This window comes from Mastomys coucha, unplaced genomic scaffold (genome assembly GCF_008632895.1).
Source record: "Mastomys coucha isolate ucsf_1 unplaced genomic scaffold, UCSF_Mcou_1 pScaffold9, whole genome shotgun sequence".
NCBI lineage: Eukaryota > Metazoa > Chordata > Mammalia > Rodentia > Muridae > Mastomys > Mastomys coucha.
In genome coordinates, this window is record NW_022196915.1 from 103,352,918 (window position 1) to 103,372,717 (window position 19,800).

A 19,800-nucleotide genomic window follows, 5' to 3' on the forward strand; every position below is an offset into this window, starting at 1 on the left:
TCTCTCTCTCTCTCTCTCTCTCTCTCTCTCTCTCCATCTCTCTCCCCCTCTCTACCATCCCCAGAGAGAGTGAGGTACCCACAGCATCACTTTTAAGGTGTAAAAGTAAGTTTCATAGAAATCAAGAAAAATTACCCATGAGATGGAATGCTTAGCTGGAGGGCTCATTGAAATGGTAGAATATATGTATTCCTACTAAATTCCTGGATGTGATGCTTCAGGCTCAGCTAGCACTGAGGGACAGGCTGGGGAAGTGGAAGTCCTACATGTGACAGAGAAGAGGGCTCTCTGAGAAAACATTATGTAAAAAGGGTGAAGAGGTAGGAAACTAATATTTTTGCACATTATAGAAAGGCCTGGCACACATGTGTAAGAACGTATTGTCAAAGTAATAGCTTTGAGCAAGAAAAAGTAAATAAAAAGATAACAATCTACCCAAATCAATCTACTTCTAGAACTGGAAAATGCTTTCGAATGGCCCAGTACTCTCTCAAATGATCAAATCAACCACAAAATCACCTAAATGAAAAAGGCAGCCAGCGTCTAGAAGCCGACCGGAGACCTGGGGGGCTACTGAGCTCATCATTTTTGTTCTTTCCAGAAATTAGGAACCTGGTTAATCATAATTATAGTTTCATTCATATCTTCCAAGGATCTCGGAGGAAGCCATTGGAAGAGAACAAATCTGTGATGCTGGCACATTCCCCTACATCCAACACCGAAGGGGCAGCCATAAAGTGGGGGGCTGGGAAGAGATATGAGGAGGGGGATGAGCCCCACAGACACAGGCAAAAGAGCATCCCGTGGTACGGCTGCCTCTAAGTGAGCCTGAATGATGGCAGGAGACACTGGGAAAGCGGGGGTGCACAAGACACAGGTCAAAAAGATGAAGTTATTACAGATAGAATTCATCCTTCAAATTCAATTTCCTGTCCAGCTTTTTAGCGTCTCAGGTAATCCTACGATTTGGGGGTATTTTTAGGAGGTAAGGATACAAGTCTGAGGCTACACATTGTTTTCTAACTTGCTCAACAGAGTTCCTCATATAATTCGTCTTCTGCGGCTCCCAAGGAAATGGAAGACACGTGCAACTTAAGAGAACTGCGCCTGTGACGTCAGATCTGATAAGCATCCTGTCTGCAAGCCAGCCACCCTAGAGAGCCGTCAGAACGAACATCACCAAGAGGCTCGGCTTTCATCAGGGCTGCACCTCACACTTTACCCACACAGTCCTCTACCCCATCTGCGGACCTACAAGGAAGCCGTGGAAATAATTAGGGTCGGACTTTTGCCAAGTGACTTGCTTAGGCTGTGAGTTGCATACCCTTTGGGCACCCACGTTGTACATTTATTCTTTCATGTCATGAGGGTATCACTCGTTAAATCACAGCTGTGATTAGGCCATTAAAAGGGTTGGTGGTAGGGAGAGTTTAAAGGAGTGGCTCGTGAAGTATTTCACACTCCAGGGCTGGAGTATAGTGCAATGGCAGAATGTTTCCCATTCACATGTAAGTCCCTGCACTCACTGCACAGAAGCTAAAGAGCAGAGACAAAGAGCGTGGGGAGGGGAGGGTTCCCCAAGCCCATTTAGGAAAAGGGTTGACAGAGCTGTTGACAAAGCTGCCTATAGAAGTGTTTTGTTCAACTCTGAGGTTTCATCTTATACCCATCAGAATGGCTAAGATCAAAGACTCAACAGACAGCTCCTGCTGTGAGGATGTAGAGGAAGGGAACACTCCTCCATTGCTGGTGGGAGTGCGAACTTGTGCAACCATTTTGGAAACCAATTTGTCAGTTTCTCAGAAAACTGGGAATAGTTCTACCTCAAGGCCCAGCAATACCACTCCTGGGAATATATCCAAAAGATGCTCCAACATCCCACAAAGACACTTGCTCAGCTATATTCATAGCAGCTTTATTTGTGATAGCCAGAAACTAGAAACGACCCAGATGTCCCTCAACTGAAGAACAGATAAAGAAAATGTGGTTCATCTACACAATGGAATATTATCGAGCTATTAAAAACAAAGACATCATGAATTTTGCAGACAAATAGATGGAACTTGAGAATATCATCTTGAGTGAGGTAATCCAGTCCCCAAAGACATGCATGGTAAAATATTCACTCATGAGTGGATATTAGCCATAAAGCACAGGATACCCATGATACACTCCACAGACCTAAACAAGAAGGCGGGACCAAGGGAGGATGCTTGAATCACACTTAGAAGGGGAAATAAAACAGGCATAAGAGACAGATGGAGGGAGGAAACTGAGGGTGGGTGGGTGGGAAGGAGAATGGGGGGACCAGGATCAGGTGTGGGGAAGGACAGGAAAGATGGCTAGATGGCTCTGAAGATGAATGGAAATCTGCAAACTGACAGGGGTGGGGAGGTAGGAGGGGAGCATCTCCAGGACGAGACAGAGACCTAGGATAAGAGAGGCATTCAAGAATCAATGGGAGTGACCCTAGCTGTAATTCACTACACTGGGGATATGGAACCTGAAATGGCCGCCTCCTATAGCCAGGCAGGAACTCCAGTAGAGCAAGAGAGACACCACCCCACCCACAAAACTTTCAACCCAGATTTTATCCTGACTACAAGAAATTCGGGCACAGGGAATGGAGCAGAGACTGAGGGAATGACCATCCAATAACAGGCACAACTTAAGACCCATCCCATGGGCAAGCACCAATCCCTGATACTATTAATGGTACTCCGTTATGCTTGTAGACAGGATCAAGTTGTCCTCTGAGAGGCTCCACCCAGCAGCTGACTCAGACAGATATAGACACCCATCTGTAGGAGGAAGGGTTGTGGGCCCCAAAGGAGATAGGAACTCCACAGGAAGACCAACAGTGTCAACTAACTGGACCCTTGGGACTCTCAGAGACTGAACCACCAACCAAAGAACATTATGCATGCTGGACCTTGGCCTCCCTGCTCATAGGCAGCAGATGTGCAGCTTGGCCTTCATGTGGGTCCCAAACAACTGAAATGGGGGCTACCCCAAAGCTGTTGCCTATATATGGGATATGTTTTTCTAGCCAGGCTGCCTTGTCTGGCCTCAATGGGAGAAGAAACACCTAGCCTTGGAAAGACTTGAAGTGCCAGTGTATGTGTGTCTGTGTGTGTGTGTGTGTCTGTGTGTGTGTGTGTGTGTGTGTGCCCAGAGGGGCTCCCACCCACTCAGAGGAGAAAGGGGGGAGGGGAAATGGGGGGAAGTGACAGGAGGGAGCAGTGAGCAGGATGTAAAGTGAATAAGTAAAAGCATAAAATTAAATTCAAAAAAATAAAAGAAGTGTTTTGTTATAGGCTTCTTCCTGCCTGTATAGTGCTTCTCATTCGCTCACATTCAGAACCAGCTGTCTTTCGTATGTACCATGTGTCCTGCAGAATGCCGGGGTTGACAATGTTCCCTAACCTCCAGAGGAAGCCCCAGGACACAATGAGCTATATCCAGAACTGCAAATCATGCTACAACCCTAAAACAAACAAATGAAAAACATTCCACAAAATACACAGATGTATTTGTCTTAGTTACTTTGCCAGCTACTGTGTCACAATACCCTGAGAGAAGCAGAGACAGGGCTTGTCTTGGCGGCCAAGGCTCTAGTCCACCATGATGAGGCACTTACAGCAGTAGGAACAGGAGGTGGCTGGTCACACTGCCTTCACAGTCACCGAACAGGGTGGTGAACGCTTATGCAAGCTTGATTTCTCCTTTTTATGCCCTTCAGGACCCTAGCTCAGGGAATGGTGCTGCCCACAGTGGACCTGCTGGAATTAACTAAAATACTCCCCTCTGGCCTCCCACCACACACAGGCATGACTAGAGGTCTGGTCTCCTGGGTGACTATAAATCCTTTCAAGGTGACAACTAGATTAACTATCACTCTCGAGTATTTTATGCAGTTTCTAAATTGTGGAAAATAACGTAAAATTCCCCATCATAACTACTCTAGAGGTAGTTACAGCACAGAGGGCAGCAGTGGAGGGTCGATTAGCTTTACAGTGGGGTGTGACCTCCAATGTTATCATAGCCAGGGCGTTATAGTCTGCAAAAACCCAACTCCCGCACCTATCACCTGCTCCCCTCTCTCCTGGGTTCTGGAAAACACCACCATCCTTCATGTCTCTCTGAGTTGGGCTACTCCAGGCGGTACAGTGGGTTCATACAGGACTGTGTTTCTGTGGCTCCTCTGGCACAGTGTAATTCCCCTGGCCAGGCAGGGTCCAGTCACGTTCCAGAATGTGCTAAGTTTCCTTGCTTCCTCTCTAAGACTGAATGTCATCTGCTGAGGCACCCCCACTCTCTGCTGATCCTTTCAATGGAGAGGCACCCCCACTCTCTGCTGATCCTTTCAATGGAGAGGCACCCCTACTCTCTGCTGATCCTTTCAATGGAGTGGTACCCCCACTCTCTGATGATCCTTTCAATGGAGAGGCACCCCCACTCTCTGATGATCCTTTCAATGGCTCCCCAGGCTGTTCTCACCTTTTGGTCATTGTGACTGATCCTGCAATGAACACAAGTACAGTACAACTTGTGAAAGAGGAGACTTCCAGAGAGGTGGAGATAGTATACCTGAATGGGAAGGGCTATGAATTACCCTCAGAAGAACTTAGTGAGAGAGTTATAGACGCATGGCCACAGTTACCCATGGTGAGGCTCTGAAACAGGAAAGCATTGGAAGAGACAGCTGCTATGTAAAGCATAATGTTGGTCCTGAAAGGAAGGAGATGGACACTCTTCAAGTCCGTAGGACAAAGGGGACTTCTAACTCCAACACTTATGGTTTCCATGGTGTTAGCTGAGTAAGCTCAGTGATCCCTGCCCTACCTGCCAGGGGGAATGAAGGCAGGCACTAAGTAGGACCACAAATTTATCTTTCATTTGCAAGGGCGAGGATGTCGTGGGTTGTCCTGATGGTGTGTGTAGTCTGATGTTAATTTGGCTTCCTCAAGAGTGGTTGCACCACCACCACCACCACACAGGTGATCTCATGTGAACCTTCTCCCCATCTTAACTGGTCAACAAAGGCTAGAGCCAGTGGTTGGGCAGTGTAGGGGAAAGCTGGGAAAGGAGGTCTTCGAGAGTGGGGACAGGTAGAGAGAAGAGAACGAGAGGGGAAGGAGAGAGGACTGAAGAAGAGGAGGAGGAAGCCATGATGGAGCAGAACCATGCGGCTGGGAGAAACCACAAGGAACAAAGAGTCTTATGCTGGGGAGTAAGTTAGTACAGTGTTAGGTCTGCCCAATCTGTGGCTTATTGGGATTGGAAACTCCAGCACGAAGGAGGAGGAGCGGCAAGGCCACCGCAGTCTGCCATTAACTGCATCTGGGGAGGACGGAGAGATCACAGGGGAGGACAGACCTACAGAGGCCAGGACTGCAGGGGTTTCCTGGGAGGACCGGTGCTTTGTGTTTGGGGCTGGGTGTGTTACTGTGAGGGGAGCCGCGGCTGGAGAGGCATGTGAGGGATCTACTTCTTATTGCCTGCTTTGTTACGGTCTGGTTTTTCTTTCCTAGAGTCTGCTCTGGTCCTGCCCCAGGATACCAGGCTTGAGTAGCAGAGCCACTGCATTGTATCAACTCGCTGGTCGGTCAGTCTGCAGCCGCCTCACAGCACAGAACACACCCCTAGCCTGACTTCTGGCTACTCTGTGGGTTCTCCTTTCCTCCACCCTTCTTCACCCCTCTTCTCCCACATGTTTAACCCCCTAGCCCCAGGTAGGGGAGAGAGGAAAGGGGGTGGAATTCTTGCTGATTAGGGGTACCAAGTTCCTTGGGGCAAGTTTGATCCTTGCCCTCAGGATATCTAATTTCTTCTCTTCGTCTCATCCAACCACCAACTGTCCACATGGCCTCTTCTGCTGGGGCCCTAGAATTTATATGGCCTCTGAAAACTCCCCCAGAGTTCCAAATGTCACACAGTCCCAGAAACTCTCTGCGGCTGGCAAAACCAAGACTGCTAGAGCACGGGCCAAACCAACAGTCAGCTGCTATCGATGATCGGAAGCAGCTCCATAGCCCACACCTGGGAGTCAAACAAAAACACATTCCGAGACCATTTCTCTCTCTCTCTCTCTCTCTCTCTCTCTCTCTCTCTCTCTCTCTCTCTCTCTCGTGTGTGTGTGTTTTAAAGAAACCATAATTACAAAGTTCTTACTACAAACACCTGCAAGTTTTCGGCACACCTATACTTTTGTGTTGGGCTAACCTGGGCCTCTTGCAGCCCATTGGTTTTGAGCTGGATACACCTGGGAGGAAAGCAAGGGAGCAGGGTACCAGGGAGAGAGAGGGAGGGAGGAAGTGGAAATGGGATCAGAAAGAGACATCTAATTCAACAACAGAGGAATAAAAGCAAAGGAAGAAAATATACACGGAAGCCTTAGGGAAAAAGATCCAGGGCTAACTTTCCAATGACTGAATCATTAGATCAGATATTTTATCTCTTGGGTATATGGAACACTAGTCGGGTTACATCGCAGCTGTGGGGTACCTCAGCCCAGGGTACTTTCCTGTACAAAAAAAGACTTGTCTCCTCAAACAATGAGAAAGTTTTTGATTAGAAAAAAAATCAAAACTGTTGCATAATATTCAGAATAAATAGTAAGAAGCGGATACTATTTTTTTAAAAAGTAGCATGTTTCCCATCACTCGGTCCACTTCCGAAGAAGACTTCTCTTCATCACACTGACCTGGTTGGCATCCTCGGAGGAACAGTCTTGCTGACAGACTCAGCAGGACATCTGGCCCTGTGTCTTTAGCTGAAAGTCAAGGGGAGCAAGACAGTCAGACCAACCTTTTCTCTGGGCTTGATGAGTGCAGTCAGGTGCTTCAGAACCAGAGGCCCGTCTAAGCTGTAGGTGAAGTTCACATTGTCAAAGACGATTACTCCTTCATGGGGCCAGCCTGGGGGTGGGCGCTTCTTGCACTCCCAGGGCGCCTCCTTCTCTAGGTTCGTGTATTCAATCACTCTCTCCACAGAAATCATCTAAAGGAGAAAAGGCATTCACACGGTCAGGGCTAGGGCTTGAGCTTGAGTACATTTCATCCACATGCAGCTGGGCGAGGGTCACTTGCGTCTTTATGCTAACCAAGTCTATTGAAGACCATAATTACTTACAACCTTGCTCATCATCACCTGACAGCTTTGCTTATAGACAATCCCTTCAACCTTATAACACTGAGTGAAAGAAGCAAGAGGAGGAGCTGAAGAGATGGTCCAGCATAAACAGATTATTATGCAAGCATGAAGGTTTGGATCCCAGCATCTAAGTCTCAAAATATAAGGTGAAGGGTGACTGAAGAAGTCACCGGGACAAATCTCTAGCCTCTGTGCATGCAACATGCACATGCAACATGCATACAATAACAGACATACACGCAAGCACCTTCCACAAACACAATGAAAGGGTTTGTCAATATCAACCAACCAGACCCCCCAGAGCTCCCAGGGACTAAACTACCAACCAAAGAGTATATAAGGAGGGACACATGACTCCAGCCACATATATAGCAGAGGATGGCCTTGTTGGACATCAATGGAAGGAGAGGCCCTTGGTCCTGTGAAGGCTTGATGCCCCAGTGTAGGGGAATACAAGGACAGGAAGTGAGTATGGGTGGGTGGGGGAACACCCTCACAGAAGAAGGGGGAGAGGGGATGGGATGGGGGGTTTTGGAGGAGAAACCAGGAAAGGGTTTAAAATGTAAATAAAGAAAATATCCAATTTTAAAAATGGGGGGGTTGTAAAATCAAGAGTTTATGACCTCCCATCATAATCTCTTCCCCCAGAAGGAGACCAGTCTTCTCCCCCCCAACACATCCTCAATGTTCCCTGTAACCATTTCTATCTTGTGAGAGAGGACGAATTGAAGTATCTCACGGTCACCATTTCTGTCATTAGCAGGAATAAATATTTTGAAGAGGGAGCAATTCACATGTTGACTAAACCTTCTGCAATTGCCATAACCTGCTACTTCTGAGAAGCACCTTAGAGATGGGAGCTTGCCCTCCCAGGGAGGAACAGCAGTAACCCCGGGGCCTCTTGCCTTCTACTCCAGGCATGGGAGAAGAGAGGCTAAAACTGGTGATGAGCAGCGAAGGAGCAGGGGAGTGGGGAGAGCTATTAATTAAACCAACAACCTCAAAATACTGAATTCTTCTCTTACCACGAACGAGGAATTACCCATTAAGAAACAAAAATAAACAGGCCTCTGAGAAATTAGCTTATATCCTCTCTAGGATTTCAGAACTTCCCTCCTACAGAGGCATTTATTACATTTGAAGACAGCTTGTGATGCATCTAAAACCTGCTGACATAGCATACATGAGACAGAGAAAAAGATGTATACATTTTATTTTACATTAACATTAAACAGATGGGAGTTGGATCTTAAAAAAAAAAAAAAACTCTGTTAGCCACGATGCAAAAAATAACAGTTTTAATATTTTACATAAGAATTGCTTTTATGTCGTTTAATGGTAAAGAGGACTTTAAAAGGCTGAGAGCTTTCAGATAAACATTACCATATTCTCTACTTCGGCGCTCTGTCGCACAGACCACTGGAACATCCCCATGAGCGTGAGGGCGTAGGACAAGGCCAGGCCAACCTGTCCGGCATCCAGAGCTTTGGGGGGAGGAGGGAGAACGGAGAGTCAGTCTCAATTCTAACAGAAGCCCGCTCGTTGCTTTCTGCTACCTCACCAGGAAGACCCAGAGAGTTGTACAACCGCAGTCTTTGTATTTCTACTTATTGACTGAGATTACGCTGCAATTTTAAAAACCCACTAAGAATCTGGAGGACTATCAGATGAGTTTATTAGTCTCAGTTGGATTGGCATACAGGGAAGAAGGGCCTTGCGTGTGTGAGGTATAATGCCATTATCCAGTTTAAAGCCTGTTATATAATCCCTCTCTCTGTGCCCCCTGCAACTGCCGCTTAAAACCACTGCAAACAAGATGGTGTTTTCTAAGAACCGATGCTTTTGACAGTAAAATATGACTCCCACTGTTCTACGGATAAACGCTGTGATCCAGGTGTCACTGTGGAGAGGGCAGGCATGGCCAATTCATGCCACACGTGCTGCTCCTCTGGTGCCTGCCTGGTTCTGAGCATGGTGTTCTGTCCCACTGGTAATCGCTTTCACTCGTGTGCACTGGTGGATTATCAACAAACCAGGAAGTTCCCAGGCTCGAGTACAAAGCCTGGGGCTGGACAAAATGCTAAGGGCAAACTTGGTTCTCATCTTCTGGCTGCCAGAGCAGGAATTTTCAAAAATATCATCTGTATAGATCTCAGCTCATTCTAACAAAGATAAAAAGAACCTAAGCGGACCATCTCACTGGGCCGTGCGGCCTGACCCTATCCACCCTGACGTGTAGTAAGAGCTTTAACATGCTTTATTAGAACCACACCAAATGTGCCATTAGACAAGGTGGCAAGAGTTTAATTTAATAACTGTAAACACGGCTATAAATTGTAATCATACCATAAATAGTTATTCGCATCTGCACTTACTTTTTGCCAGAACCAGGGACCCAAAGGCAACGACAATGACAAAGATGGCGCAGATGGCATCCAGACGCACGGCGAACCATCTCGATGTCGTCAGGAACAAGAACCAAGCCTCTGGATTGCAAACCAGAACAAGCAATGTGAGTGAGTATGGAAGCCATCAGAGAAGCTGCTGCACTGGGTGTAGGGAAGGCGGTGGGTACCGAGATGCTGGCACAGAGTAGGGCAGCAAGGTCGTGCACTCAAAATTTCTAGAAAGTCAGGAAATGCAGAGCAATATTCGATATATACCCTACCCCAAACAGTACAGAGGCTTCAAAATAAAGAGAAAAAAAAAAGAATTGAAAGACACAACTAAGGTATATATTATGATATATAATCATAATAAAGAACATGGAGAAATGGTCTTCATCAGTTTATAGGTTGACTGTTTCTAGTCCTTGCACAGCAAAGAACACAGCTCCCACTTTTCTCCAATACCATCCTTACTTGAGTGTCTTGCACACCCTGGGGTGAGGATGGAACATGGCTTAGGGGCTGTATCTAAGTAATGAGTACGTTAAAAAGAGCCACATGTAGTTTTAAAAGTGCCTCTGAGTCATCGAAACAGAAAAAGGCCCGGCCTTTTGCAAAAATACATCTGCTGACCCCACCCGTCACCAGAAAGAGAACCACGGGGCACGGAGGTGGAAGGGTTGAGCAAGGCAAGCCGGAAAGCCATACAGGAACGATTCTGAGAGGGCTCGGAGCCTAAGAGCCGATGCAGAAGGCATGAGTCCGAGAACGGTCAGAGGTGCTACCAATAAAGCTGGTCCGCCGCGGGGCTCAAACCCGAGTGCACCGCAGCTGCCAGCTTTTGAAGGTACTGTCATTAACGTGCAGACCTGAATGCAAGTCCTGGTGTGCATCAAACAGCTCCTGACACCTCTCTTCAGCCTTATAAGCCCGGATGGTCCAGAGTCCCTGGAGGGAGGATGATAAATGGGAGAACACCGGGCTCCGTGCTGTATGAACATGAAAAGAGAACAGAAAACTCAGTGAGGCTGGACGCATGGACTCCCCGCCTCCCATGTTCCACAGAGAGGCTGGACGCATGGACTCCACGCCTCCCATGTTCCACAGAGAGGCTGGACGCGTGGACCCCCCCCCCCCCCCCCCCCACCTCCCATGCTCCACAGAGAGGCTGGACGCACGGACTCCCCACCTCCCATGCTCCCCAGTGAGGCTGGACGCGTGGAGAGGCTGGACGCGTGGACCCCCCACCCCCCGCCTCCCATGCTCCCCAGTAAGGCTGGAGCACGGACTCCCCTACCTCCCATGCTCCCCAGTGAGGCTGGACGCACGGACTCCCCCGCCTCCCATGCTCCCCAGTGAGGCTGGACGCGTGGACTCCACGCCTCCCATGTTCCACAGAGAGGCTGGACGCGTGGACCCTCCCACCCCCCACCTCCCATGCTCCCCAGTGAGGCTGGACGCGTGGACTCCCTGCCTCCCATGCTCCCCAGTGAGGCTGGAGCACGGACTCCCCTACCTCCCATGCTCCCCAGCGAGGCTGGACGCACGGACTCCCCCGCCTCCTCCCATGCTCCACAGTGTAGACCCTACATACCAAGCAGTACTCTTGGGGCTTCCTAAACGGCTCTCAGCGCTCTTGAAGAAAACACTCGTAGTGACCCAGAGAGGACTCTGTCCACCCACCCTCAAACCCTAGTCAACGATGATGCCTCATTTTCAAGACGGAGAGGAGTGTTTCAGTTCGGTCCACCAAAGTCAAACGGAGCCACTGTTCCTTTCCCTAAACCATCCTTCAAGGTCTTGCCCTCCCTGTACTTCATAGCTATTTCTTTGGAAATATCTTTGGAAATGAGCTTCCACTGATTAATTAATTAGTTAATTAATTTAATTTTTTGGCTATTAATGTTTTAAAAAGTATCTTCGTTAAAGCATTTATCACAACACATTAAAGTGAGTTAGGTGTACTTCTCTCCCTATCCTAGATTGCTAATTTAAGTGCTGGCATATGGCTATTGTGTCCCAGTAATTAAAATGAGTACCTGATACAGCCAGCTGGCCGAATGGACAGGGATCTCTTCTGTGCATCCCAGAGACACGCTCCTCTTCCCAATAGTGTGAGAACAGTCCTTTATGGCCACCATGTGCTTGAGTGTCACTGCACTTGTGCCCATACCATAGCCCAGAGGGGACATCATTTGCCTGGCCTTGACTTCAGCCTCCTGAGCTAAAAGATGTCTTCATGACTACCCAGCTGGAAACTAACTCATCCTCATGGTCTGAGGCTAGCTGGTGAGACAAGCTCACTGTCCTTAAATTTCCAGATTCTCTCTGCAGTCTCAGCGGCTTCACCTTATCAGGACTTAAAGGACAAATTCGTTTTTGTCCATCTCTGAGTATGGGAGGACATATGTCCTGCAACCATGTCTCCAGAAGTCTGCATCATGACCACCAGGTCCCAGCCTACCTGGGGTGAGAGGTGGGCTACCCACCGCCATGCAAGGCTGGTTCCCCAACAGGCTCCTTCTGCACTGTGGGTAAGACTGTACTGGGGCCAGAGTAGATCAGGAGTAGGCCCAGCCAACCGAAGTGTCTTCAGAGGAGACACATCATTTATGTCTCTCTGTTTTTCCGTTCCTAAATGAGCGTCTCATGTAGCCCAGGCTGGCAGCAAACATTCTACACAGTTGAAGCTAACCTTGAACTGGTCCTCTTGCCTCTACCTCCAGAGGACTGGGACGACAGGTATGCACCCCCGTGCTAGTTTAATGTGGTGGTGGGTATTGAACCTGGAGCCTACTGGGTGCTAGATAAGCACCTTACCAACCAAGGCACACCTCCAGCCCTTGCGCATGCTTTGTGATGGGGACACTGATGAGTCATACTGTCACATACCCGAGGTCTTCTAGAGAGACCTGTTGGTAAAACATTGAGAGCCTGGAGACATGAGATTCATCTTATAGCTGGCTGCATATGGTTTACAAAACAAGGAGAAACAACTGAAGAGAAAGTTCATGCTTACACTTTGGGGCATCCCTGCCTGTCTGCGTGACCACACCGTGTCTCACTGACATGGTTACTGAGCACACAGCCACTGGATGGATTGGTGGTGAGGTGTCTGTGAAGGCACATATGCACCAAGGTAAAGAACCACCTTGTGGGTCAGAGCTCACGGAGGGAAAACTGTGGAAGGAATACCTTCCTAAGGACAAGACACTGGGGTTGGAGAGGATGGCCAGCCTCCTCAGGAATGTGTGGCTGCCCGCTGCCTTTGCCCCGAGGCTTTCCTAACCAGGCACCTGACTGTGGATGCCTGAAAGAAGCCGTTGCTTTTGACCTGCCAACCAGGACTGGTGTGTATGAAGAACGCCAGGAAATCTGGGGGTGGCTTTGAAGGTACCTGCACCTTTAAAAAGGGGTCCTGTTTCTTCTGTGCCATGTTTAACTCGTTAGGAATCACATGTCAGTGGGGCTGGCTAAGGATTGCAAACACAGTGAACTAGTTCACCTGACGAGTACCGGACGCCCTCGGGGTCATCTGGTCTTTTCCCACATCACCACAAGAATATCCTGCAGTAGACTATGACACAGATGTCATTTGTTAGCGATTTCAGGAAGGTGTCATCCTACATTTCTTAATAGAGTGGCTTTTCCAGGACGCTGAGGCCTCTCTGGGGCACAACCCAAGGGATCCTGTTTCTTCTCAGAGAAGAAGCCTACAGACCGCCTACAGGCCGAGTCCCTGCCCTGCCAGGAGATCTTGAGGATGTCATAGGAGACCTGTCATAACTGGTTTAATTTTCTTCTGTACAAAATTCTATTGCCATTGGTAGTAGCGAGCAAGGACTTCCAGGCATTACCTCAAGCAATGAGAACCTTACAGGGCAGACATTAAAAGCCCTCACAAAGGGAGGAACACACTGGAGGCGCTTGGCCCACTCTATACAGCCCTGTCTTGTTTCCAACATTGTTTTCATGTAAGCCAGTGTCTCAAAAGGAGAGGAATCCAAGCTGAGTCTGCTATGCGCCATCAGATGTATTTTCTTCTAGACTTTGTCACAAAGAGAACCCTGCGATCTCCCTCAGCTAGTATCTGGCCGGTATCTCCAATACTGCAGTTCTTACTAAGCAGCTCAACGTGAACAACATTCTTGAGAATCTGACATGGCACCCTTTGGAAGAGCAGACTCCAGGATCTAAGTTCTGAAAATGTGTGGAACAAATTAATACTCTGATAGCTGATGGCCATGGCAGACATTGCTAATGGATCACAGCACCCTGATAGGAATGGCACTCTGCCTTCATAATCTAGGCATTACTAAATGACAGGGTCAGCTTGAGTCACGCATCCAAGTACTGTTGTGGTTTTATGCAATTGTGTACCAGTGGCCACTGCAATGTTTGCTTTTACAAACAAACAAACAAACAAAAAACCCCAAATAACAATACAAAAGACATTGTGATAAACTCCCACTAAACATAATGAAGGTTCTAGATGCAGCTAGGGAGTGCAATCTGACAATAAACTCAGGGTCTTTAAAAATCTCTTGAAGCACAGGATGGGGCAGAGTAGCTTTAAGCCTCTTGCCAAGGCAATCGGGCAGCTCCTTTTAGTTAGTGGCCATGGTAGTGGCTACCCAAGCAACAGCAGAACTGGAACACAGCCCCTGACTCCTATGCTTATCATCAGGCTTACTGTGGCAGCCGGCTAGGTCACTGCAGACCCAAGAATCCAGCAGAGGGCCGGACAAAGTTATGAGCATTTCTAGGGCAAAGCTATACCAAGATATATGGATTTGGAAGAAAAATCTGGGAAAATTTGGGACTCGGGACACTGACACAAGTCTAGGCCACAGTGTTACTTGTGGGACGGCTAGCCTTTCTCTGAAGGCTCACAGCCTCCTTTGCAGTAAGACTTGTGAACTGAAGACCCGGGGATGCACAAAGGAAGCTCGCTCTGAAGTGCTGCACCTTTATTCTCTGACTCCCCTTCCTTCCCTTCTAAATTGGTTCTAACCTACAGCGAAATGTTTCACTTATCAGAAGATGTTTCTTGCGTGCCTCCTGTGTCCACAGGAGACAGATAAACCATGAACGACAGAGAGGGTTCCCCGTCCTCGGAGGAGCATTACTGTCCACAGGGCATCTACTCCTTTCTCAGGTTAAGCTGTAGAGTCACACTTGGGAAGTCACCCACTCAGATGATCCCTGATGGATGTAACAAGCATGCTCAACTGCCGAATGAATGCTAACCAGGTGAGAACTGCCGGGGTGTAGTCAGCCTGTAGAATTTCACAGATCTTTAACTATAGTTCCCCTCCATTATGGATGCTCTCGGCGTTACTATGCCATTACTATACCCATCCAAGACCCCCTGGTACTCACTTGTGGACTCAAGGCGCTTGACATCCCGCGACGTTTCTAAGAAGTATCTCCGAAGAACCAGGAAGATGATGGAGAGTGGAACCAAAGGTATGATGATCCAAGGGATCACGGCCGCCGCCACTGCGATCACACTTACAACCAGGAGCAATGTCTGGAGCGGCAAACATAGGGACGGAGCCTCGTCAGCAACAAGCTCTGCTTTCCAAACCATGCTGGATGAGTTGTCTCTCCCTTCTCCGCTAAGCCTCACTGGAGGGCTGAGCACCCTTTCCCACCCCAGGGAAATGTTACCATGACCACATGGCAGGGATGCTACAACCAACAAGCCTACCCCAGACGCAGAGTACTTTATAAACGCCTTCTTCCACACATTATTAACACAGTCCATCAAGCACGGAACCTGAGTTCAGATTCCCCAACGACTATGCTAAAAGCTGGGTGTAACATTGCATGCCTGTGATCCCAGTGGATTCTGGGAGTTTGCTGAATCAGTATGAGTTCCAGGCTCAGTGAAAGACTGTGTCTCTAAAAATAAGGTGGAAATCAGATTGAGAAAGGTATATAATTTGAGATCTGGTCTGTATACACACACACAAAGAGAGAGAGAGAGAGAGAGAGAGAGGAAGAGAGAGAGAGGAGAGAGGGGGGAAGGAGAGAAAGACAGAGACAGAGATAGAGAAAGTGTGATACGCAAGATTCATACTTGAAAACAAATATATAAATATGCTCCTATTTTTTCACTGGTTCCCCCTTTCTCAGAATTTTTAAAGTTCGTTGGTTTACTATGGTTAAAGCAGCCTGATCCATGAGGTGGCTGGCGCTTGCCCCAGCTGATAGAGACTAACCCCCTACCTTGCTCAAAAAATAGCGAAAGTTTAAAAAGTTCAAAGATGCTGTCTAACACAGTATACCTATTCTTACTGGCTGAGCAAATATTGTTTAAGGTAAAATGCAAAATTTCCTAAGAAAAAATAACTTTTAATCCTCCAAAGCAACATGGCTTAAGGAAAAAAAAAACATTGAACTTAATTTAAACGAGTATGTAAATTCTTGGGGCACGAAATGAAGGATAGCTATTTCCACTCTGTGGGCTTGCACTCACAATGGTAAAAGCCACAGAACCTCCTCAGGAAGACTGTCCTTCAAAGCTAGGTGTGGGAGCGCAACAGAGTAACCTTAGTCCTTGACAGGCTGAGGTGGGAGAGTTGCTACAGGTCAGAGCCAGCCTGGGCTACAAAGTGATCTCCAGGCCAGCCTGGGCTACAAAGTGATCTCCAGGCCATCCTGGAGCTATTTATATAGAGCTTGCAAAGAACTAGAACAAAATGTAAAGAGATTCCTCTAGGAACCACACTTTAATAATACAGATTTTAAAAACATTTTCTTCATAGGAACACTTTCAATTACAAATTTTAAGACCTGTTTGGGTTTCTGGTGTTTATCGCACCAGCTGCTCTCAGTTCTGGGGGCGCTCCTAGGCATCCACCTGCAGTTTACTTTAAACTTAACTCCATGGGGATGTCTTGCCACTGGTCTAGAGGATGCAGGTGCCAAAGAGTATGTTTCCTATAAACAGTAGTAAAGCTGCAGCCTAACTTTATGTGAGCCATCATACTATGTATGCATTTGACTCACTCCACTCCTTATGTGAACTCTGTCTCACACCTGTCTCAAGCACAGAGGAAAAACACACGTGTACTCCAGAGGCCACTCAATCGGGGTACGAGGTACTTTCTACTGTTTGTTTACGGTATCAAGAATACAGTCAGCCTCAAACTGATCACACCTCGGTGCAAGCGGAAAGCTTTGACTTCTGCCATGCGTGAGGCTGAGGAATCCGGTCCAAACCGCCAGAGTGCACGGTGCCTGCATTCCCCTCCACCCTGGCTGAGCTTGCCAGGTATGTCTCTAGTGCGTTAAGCAAAGCAGGAGTCACCTCTTGCCAAGATTTTCCTCTGATTTAGCGAGGAAAAAATGACGACAAGGTTTTGATCAGAAAGCTGTTTGCTGATGTATGTATAAAAGGGGCTCTTTCATCTACTGTTTTGAGAACATGTGAGATAAAAGAAAGTGATTTCTGAGTGGAAAATGAACATAACAAATTATGCTGCTGGGTGACACAGGATTCCTGGAGGGCGTTGAAAGTTTGAAGAGCACATAGGCTTTGGAAAGCATTAGGCAGTAAACACGTGATTCCTATCAGAATAGACTCGGCACCCTCCACCTACAAGGTATGTGCAGGCAAAGGGGGCATGCTGAGATTTGGGCATGGAAGACCCCACTCCTTATACACTGACCATGTCTGCGTTTGTCAGTGGTACAAACTACAACAGTGGCCATGCGTGCTTTACCACTCTGGGGTCTCTTCACTTGCACTCGTCTCCTGACCTGTGTTAGCTCGGTCATCTCTGGTAAGTCAGAGCTTTAGGGCATACTGGCACGATGGATTTGTATGTGGCATTCTATATAAACCTCTCTAAGATGACGATTTTAAATCTACAGACAGTCATTGCTCCCTCCATTTGACACGCGGCTGATGTGACCATTTCACATCCACAGATACTCTGGGTCCCATGTTGCCCGTCTGTTAGCTCTGGACTCTGAGTCAAAGTTAACAGCACTGGAGCTTGTGTGTTCTAATCTGTTTGCTCGTGAAAAGTTTCCTTTTTCTAGGGCTAATGCTTGGTATAAAGCTCAAGGGTTCAACCTGTGGAAACAATGTTACACTTTGGATACAAGTTAAAAATAAAGGTATATAATGCTAAACGCGCTGACTGTCACTAGCACTGAATACCAAAACTTTTAATTCAAGAGCTCATAAAGGAAAACATTTCATCAGAAAAAAAAAAAAAAAAAAGGTCAGGGGGCTGAAGAGATGGCTCAGGGGTTAAGAACACTTCCTGCTCTCAAAGAGGACAGCTTGGATAAGCATCCTGGAACTCTAGCTCCAGAGGATCTGACCCCCTACTCTGGCCTCCACAGGCACCTGCACTCAGAGGTACCCCAAGTCCTACAGAAAAACATACACAAAAACACACACAAATCTTCAAAAGTAAAAAGAAAACTGGGTCAAATTCCCCAGGAGAGAAACACAAATCAGTTTATATGAATCTCAACTACAACTTCAGAATGTTAAAGGAAAATCTGACAGTACTTAGAATTAACTTAGGCAAACCCAGTCACAGTCACATGGCAAAAAAGCAGGACATGTTCACTCCAACCACTGATAGGCCAGCTAACAAAGAGCTGGCAGGAATACAAGACTTTGATGAGCAAATAATCAAATGCTGACCAATGGCTATGGTGGCAAGGACAACTCTTTTCAAGCAGAAATCCACCATGCCTCATAGCATGTGTCCGCAAACCCAGACGACAAGATGCAGAATGGATTTGACTTCAGTGGATTTAACAAGAGCACAAAAACAAGAAAAATGGCTATCAGGAAACTCCACTATCCAGTTCTAAATAACACTGGGTTTACAAAAACACAATAAAATGGGAATATTTTGAAAAAGAAAAAAAAAAAGATGAAAACCAGATGCTATCAAAACCTGAAAGTTTCAGCTAATGCTGTGTTTAGAGGTAAATGTATAGCTTTAACTTTTTAAAACAGGAAAGTCTAAGTGTCAAAGGTCTAAAACCAGATTTTAAGATCCAAAAGGAGTGGAGAGATGGCTCAGTGGTTAAGAGCACTTATTGCTTTCAGAGGACAATGGCCCAATCCCAACACCCACATGGTGGCTCATGACCATTGTACTGGCTGGTTTTGTGTGTCAATTTGACACAGGCTGGATTATCACAGAGAAGGGAGCTTCAGTTGGGGAGTTGCCTCCATGAGATCCAGCTGTGGGCCATTTTCTCAATTAGTGATCAAGGGGGTAGGGCTCCTTGTTGGTGGTGCCATCCCTGGGCTGGCAGTCTTGGGTTCTATAAGAGAGCAGGCTGAGCAAGCCAGGGGAAGCAAGCCAGTAAGGAACATCCCTCCATGGCCTCTGCATCAGCTCCTGCTTCCTGACCTGCTTGAGTTCCAGTCCTGACTTCCTTTGGTGATGAACAGCAATGTGGAAGTAAGCTAAATAAACCCTTTCCTCCCCAACTTGCTTCTTGGTCATGATGTTTGTGCAGGAATAGAAACCCTGACTAAGGCAGCAGTCCATAGCCCCACCTCCGGGGCATCTGGCACTCGCTTCTGACCACTTCATGCATCGAGCACATTTTTGGTGCCCATACATGTGTAGGCAAGATACTCATACAAAATACAAATACAAAATAATAATACAAAAAATACAAAAGCAGTTTAAAGATGGATATGAAAACAAATAAACAGAAATGACAACCAAAAGGAAAAAACAAACCGTAATGAAGCAGACACACTGGCTTTAAAGACATTACCCGGGAAGCAGAGACAGGAGGATTGCTGCAAGTCTGAGGCCAGCTTCATCTACATAGGGAGTTCCAGGCCAACCAAGGCTATATAATGAGAGGCCATACAAGAATGATAGCATAAAAGCGAATGAAAAAACATTAATTAGATAGAAAAACAACAAAAGGTGGGTCTTTCAAAACACTACCAAATGAGTAAGCCTCAAGGCCGAGGAAAGAAGGAGAGCGCCCCATCTCGAGAGGCAAGACGACATTCAAAGGGCTGACTAAACATGCAGAGTTAACATGTCTTATGTCTTGAGAAATGGTGGCTAAAGGTTATATTACAAGAAATAGCAACTGGAGTAGCTCTATTTCAATTTGAGAATCAGAATTCATAGTCTGAAAGGAATTATTGACTAGTTAAAGTGTTTGGCTTATAAGTGCTCCACTCTTAGACTAGAGTGCGCCACTCTTAGACTAGAGTGCGCCACTCTTGGACTATGGTCCTCCA

At 47.1% G+C, this 19,800-nt stretch overlaps 1 protein-coding gene across 1 annotated transcript in view; it reads right to left on the reverse strand.

The window, feature by feature from the left end:
* Positions 1-19,800, reverse strand: part of Abcc4 (ATP binding cassette subfamily C member 4) — a 230,203-nt gene that overhangs the window by 37,444 nt on the left and 172,959 nt on the right. Inside the window, exons 21-25 of the mRNA XM_031361046.1 lie at positions 14,925-15,075; positions 10,412-10,531; positions 9,531-9,641; positions 8,539-8,639; positions 6,811-7,002 (exon numbers count right to left, since the gene is read on the reverse strand). Coding sequence (XP_031216906.1) covers positions 6,811-7,002; positions 8,539-8,639; positions 9,531-9,641; positions 10,412-10,531; positions 14,925-15,075 — 675 coding nt within the window. The remainder of the gene's footprint in view (positions 1-6,810; positions 7,003-8,538; positions 8,640-9,530; positions 9,642-10,411; positions 10,532-14,924; positions 15,076-19,800) is intronic.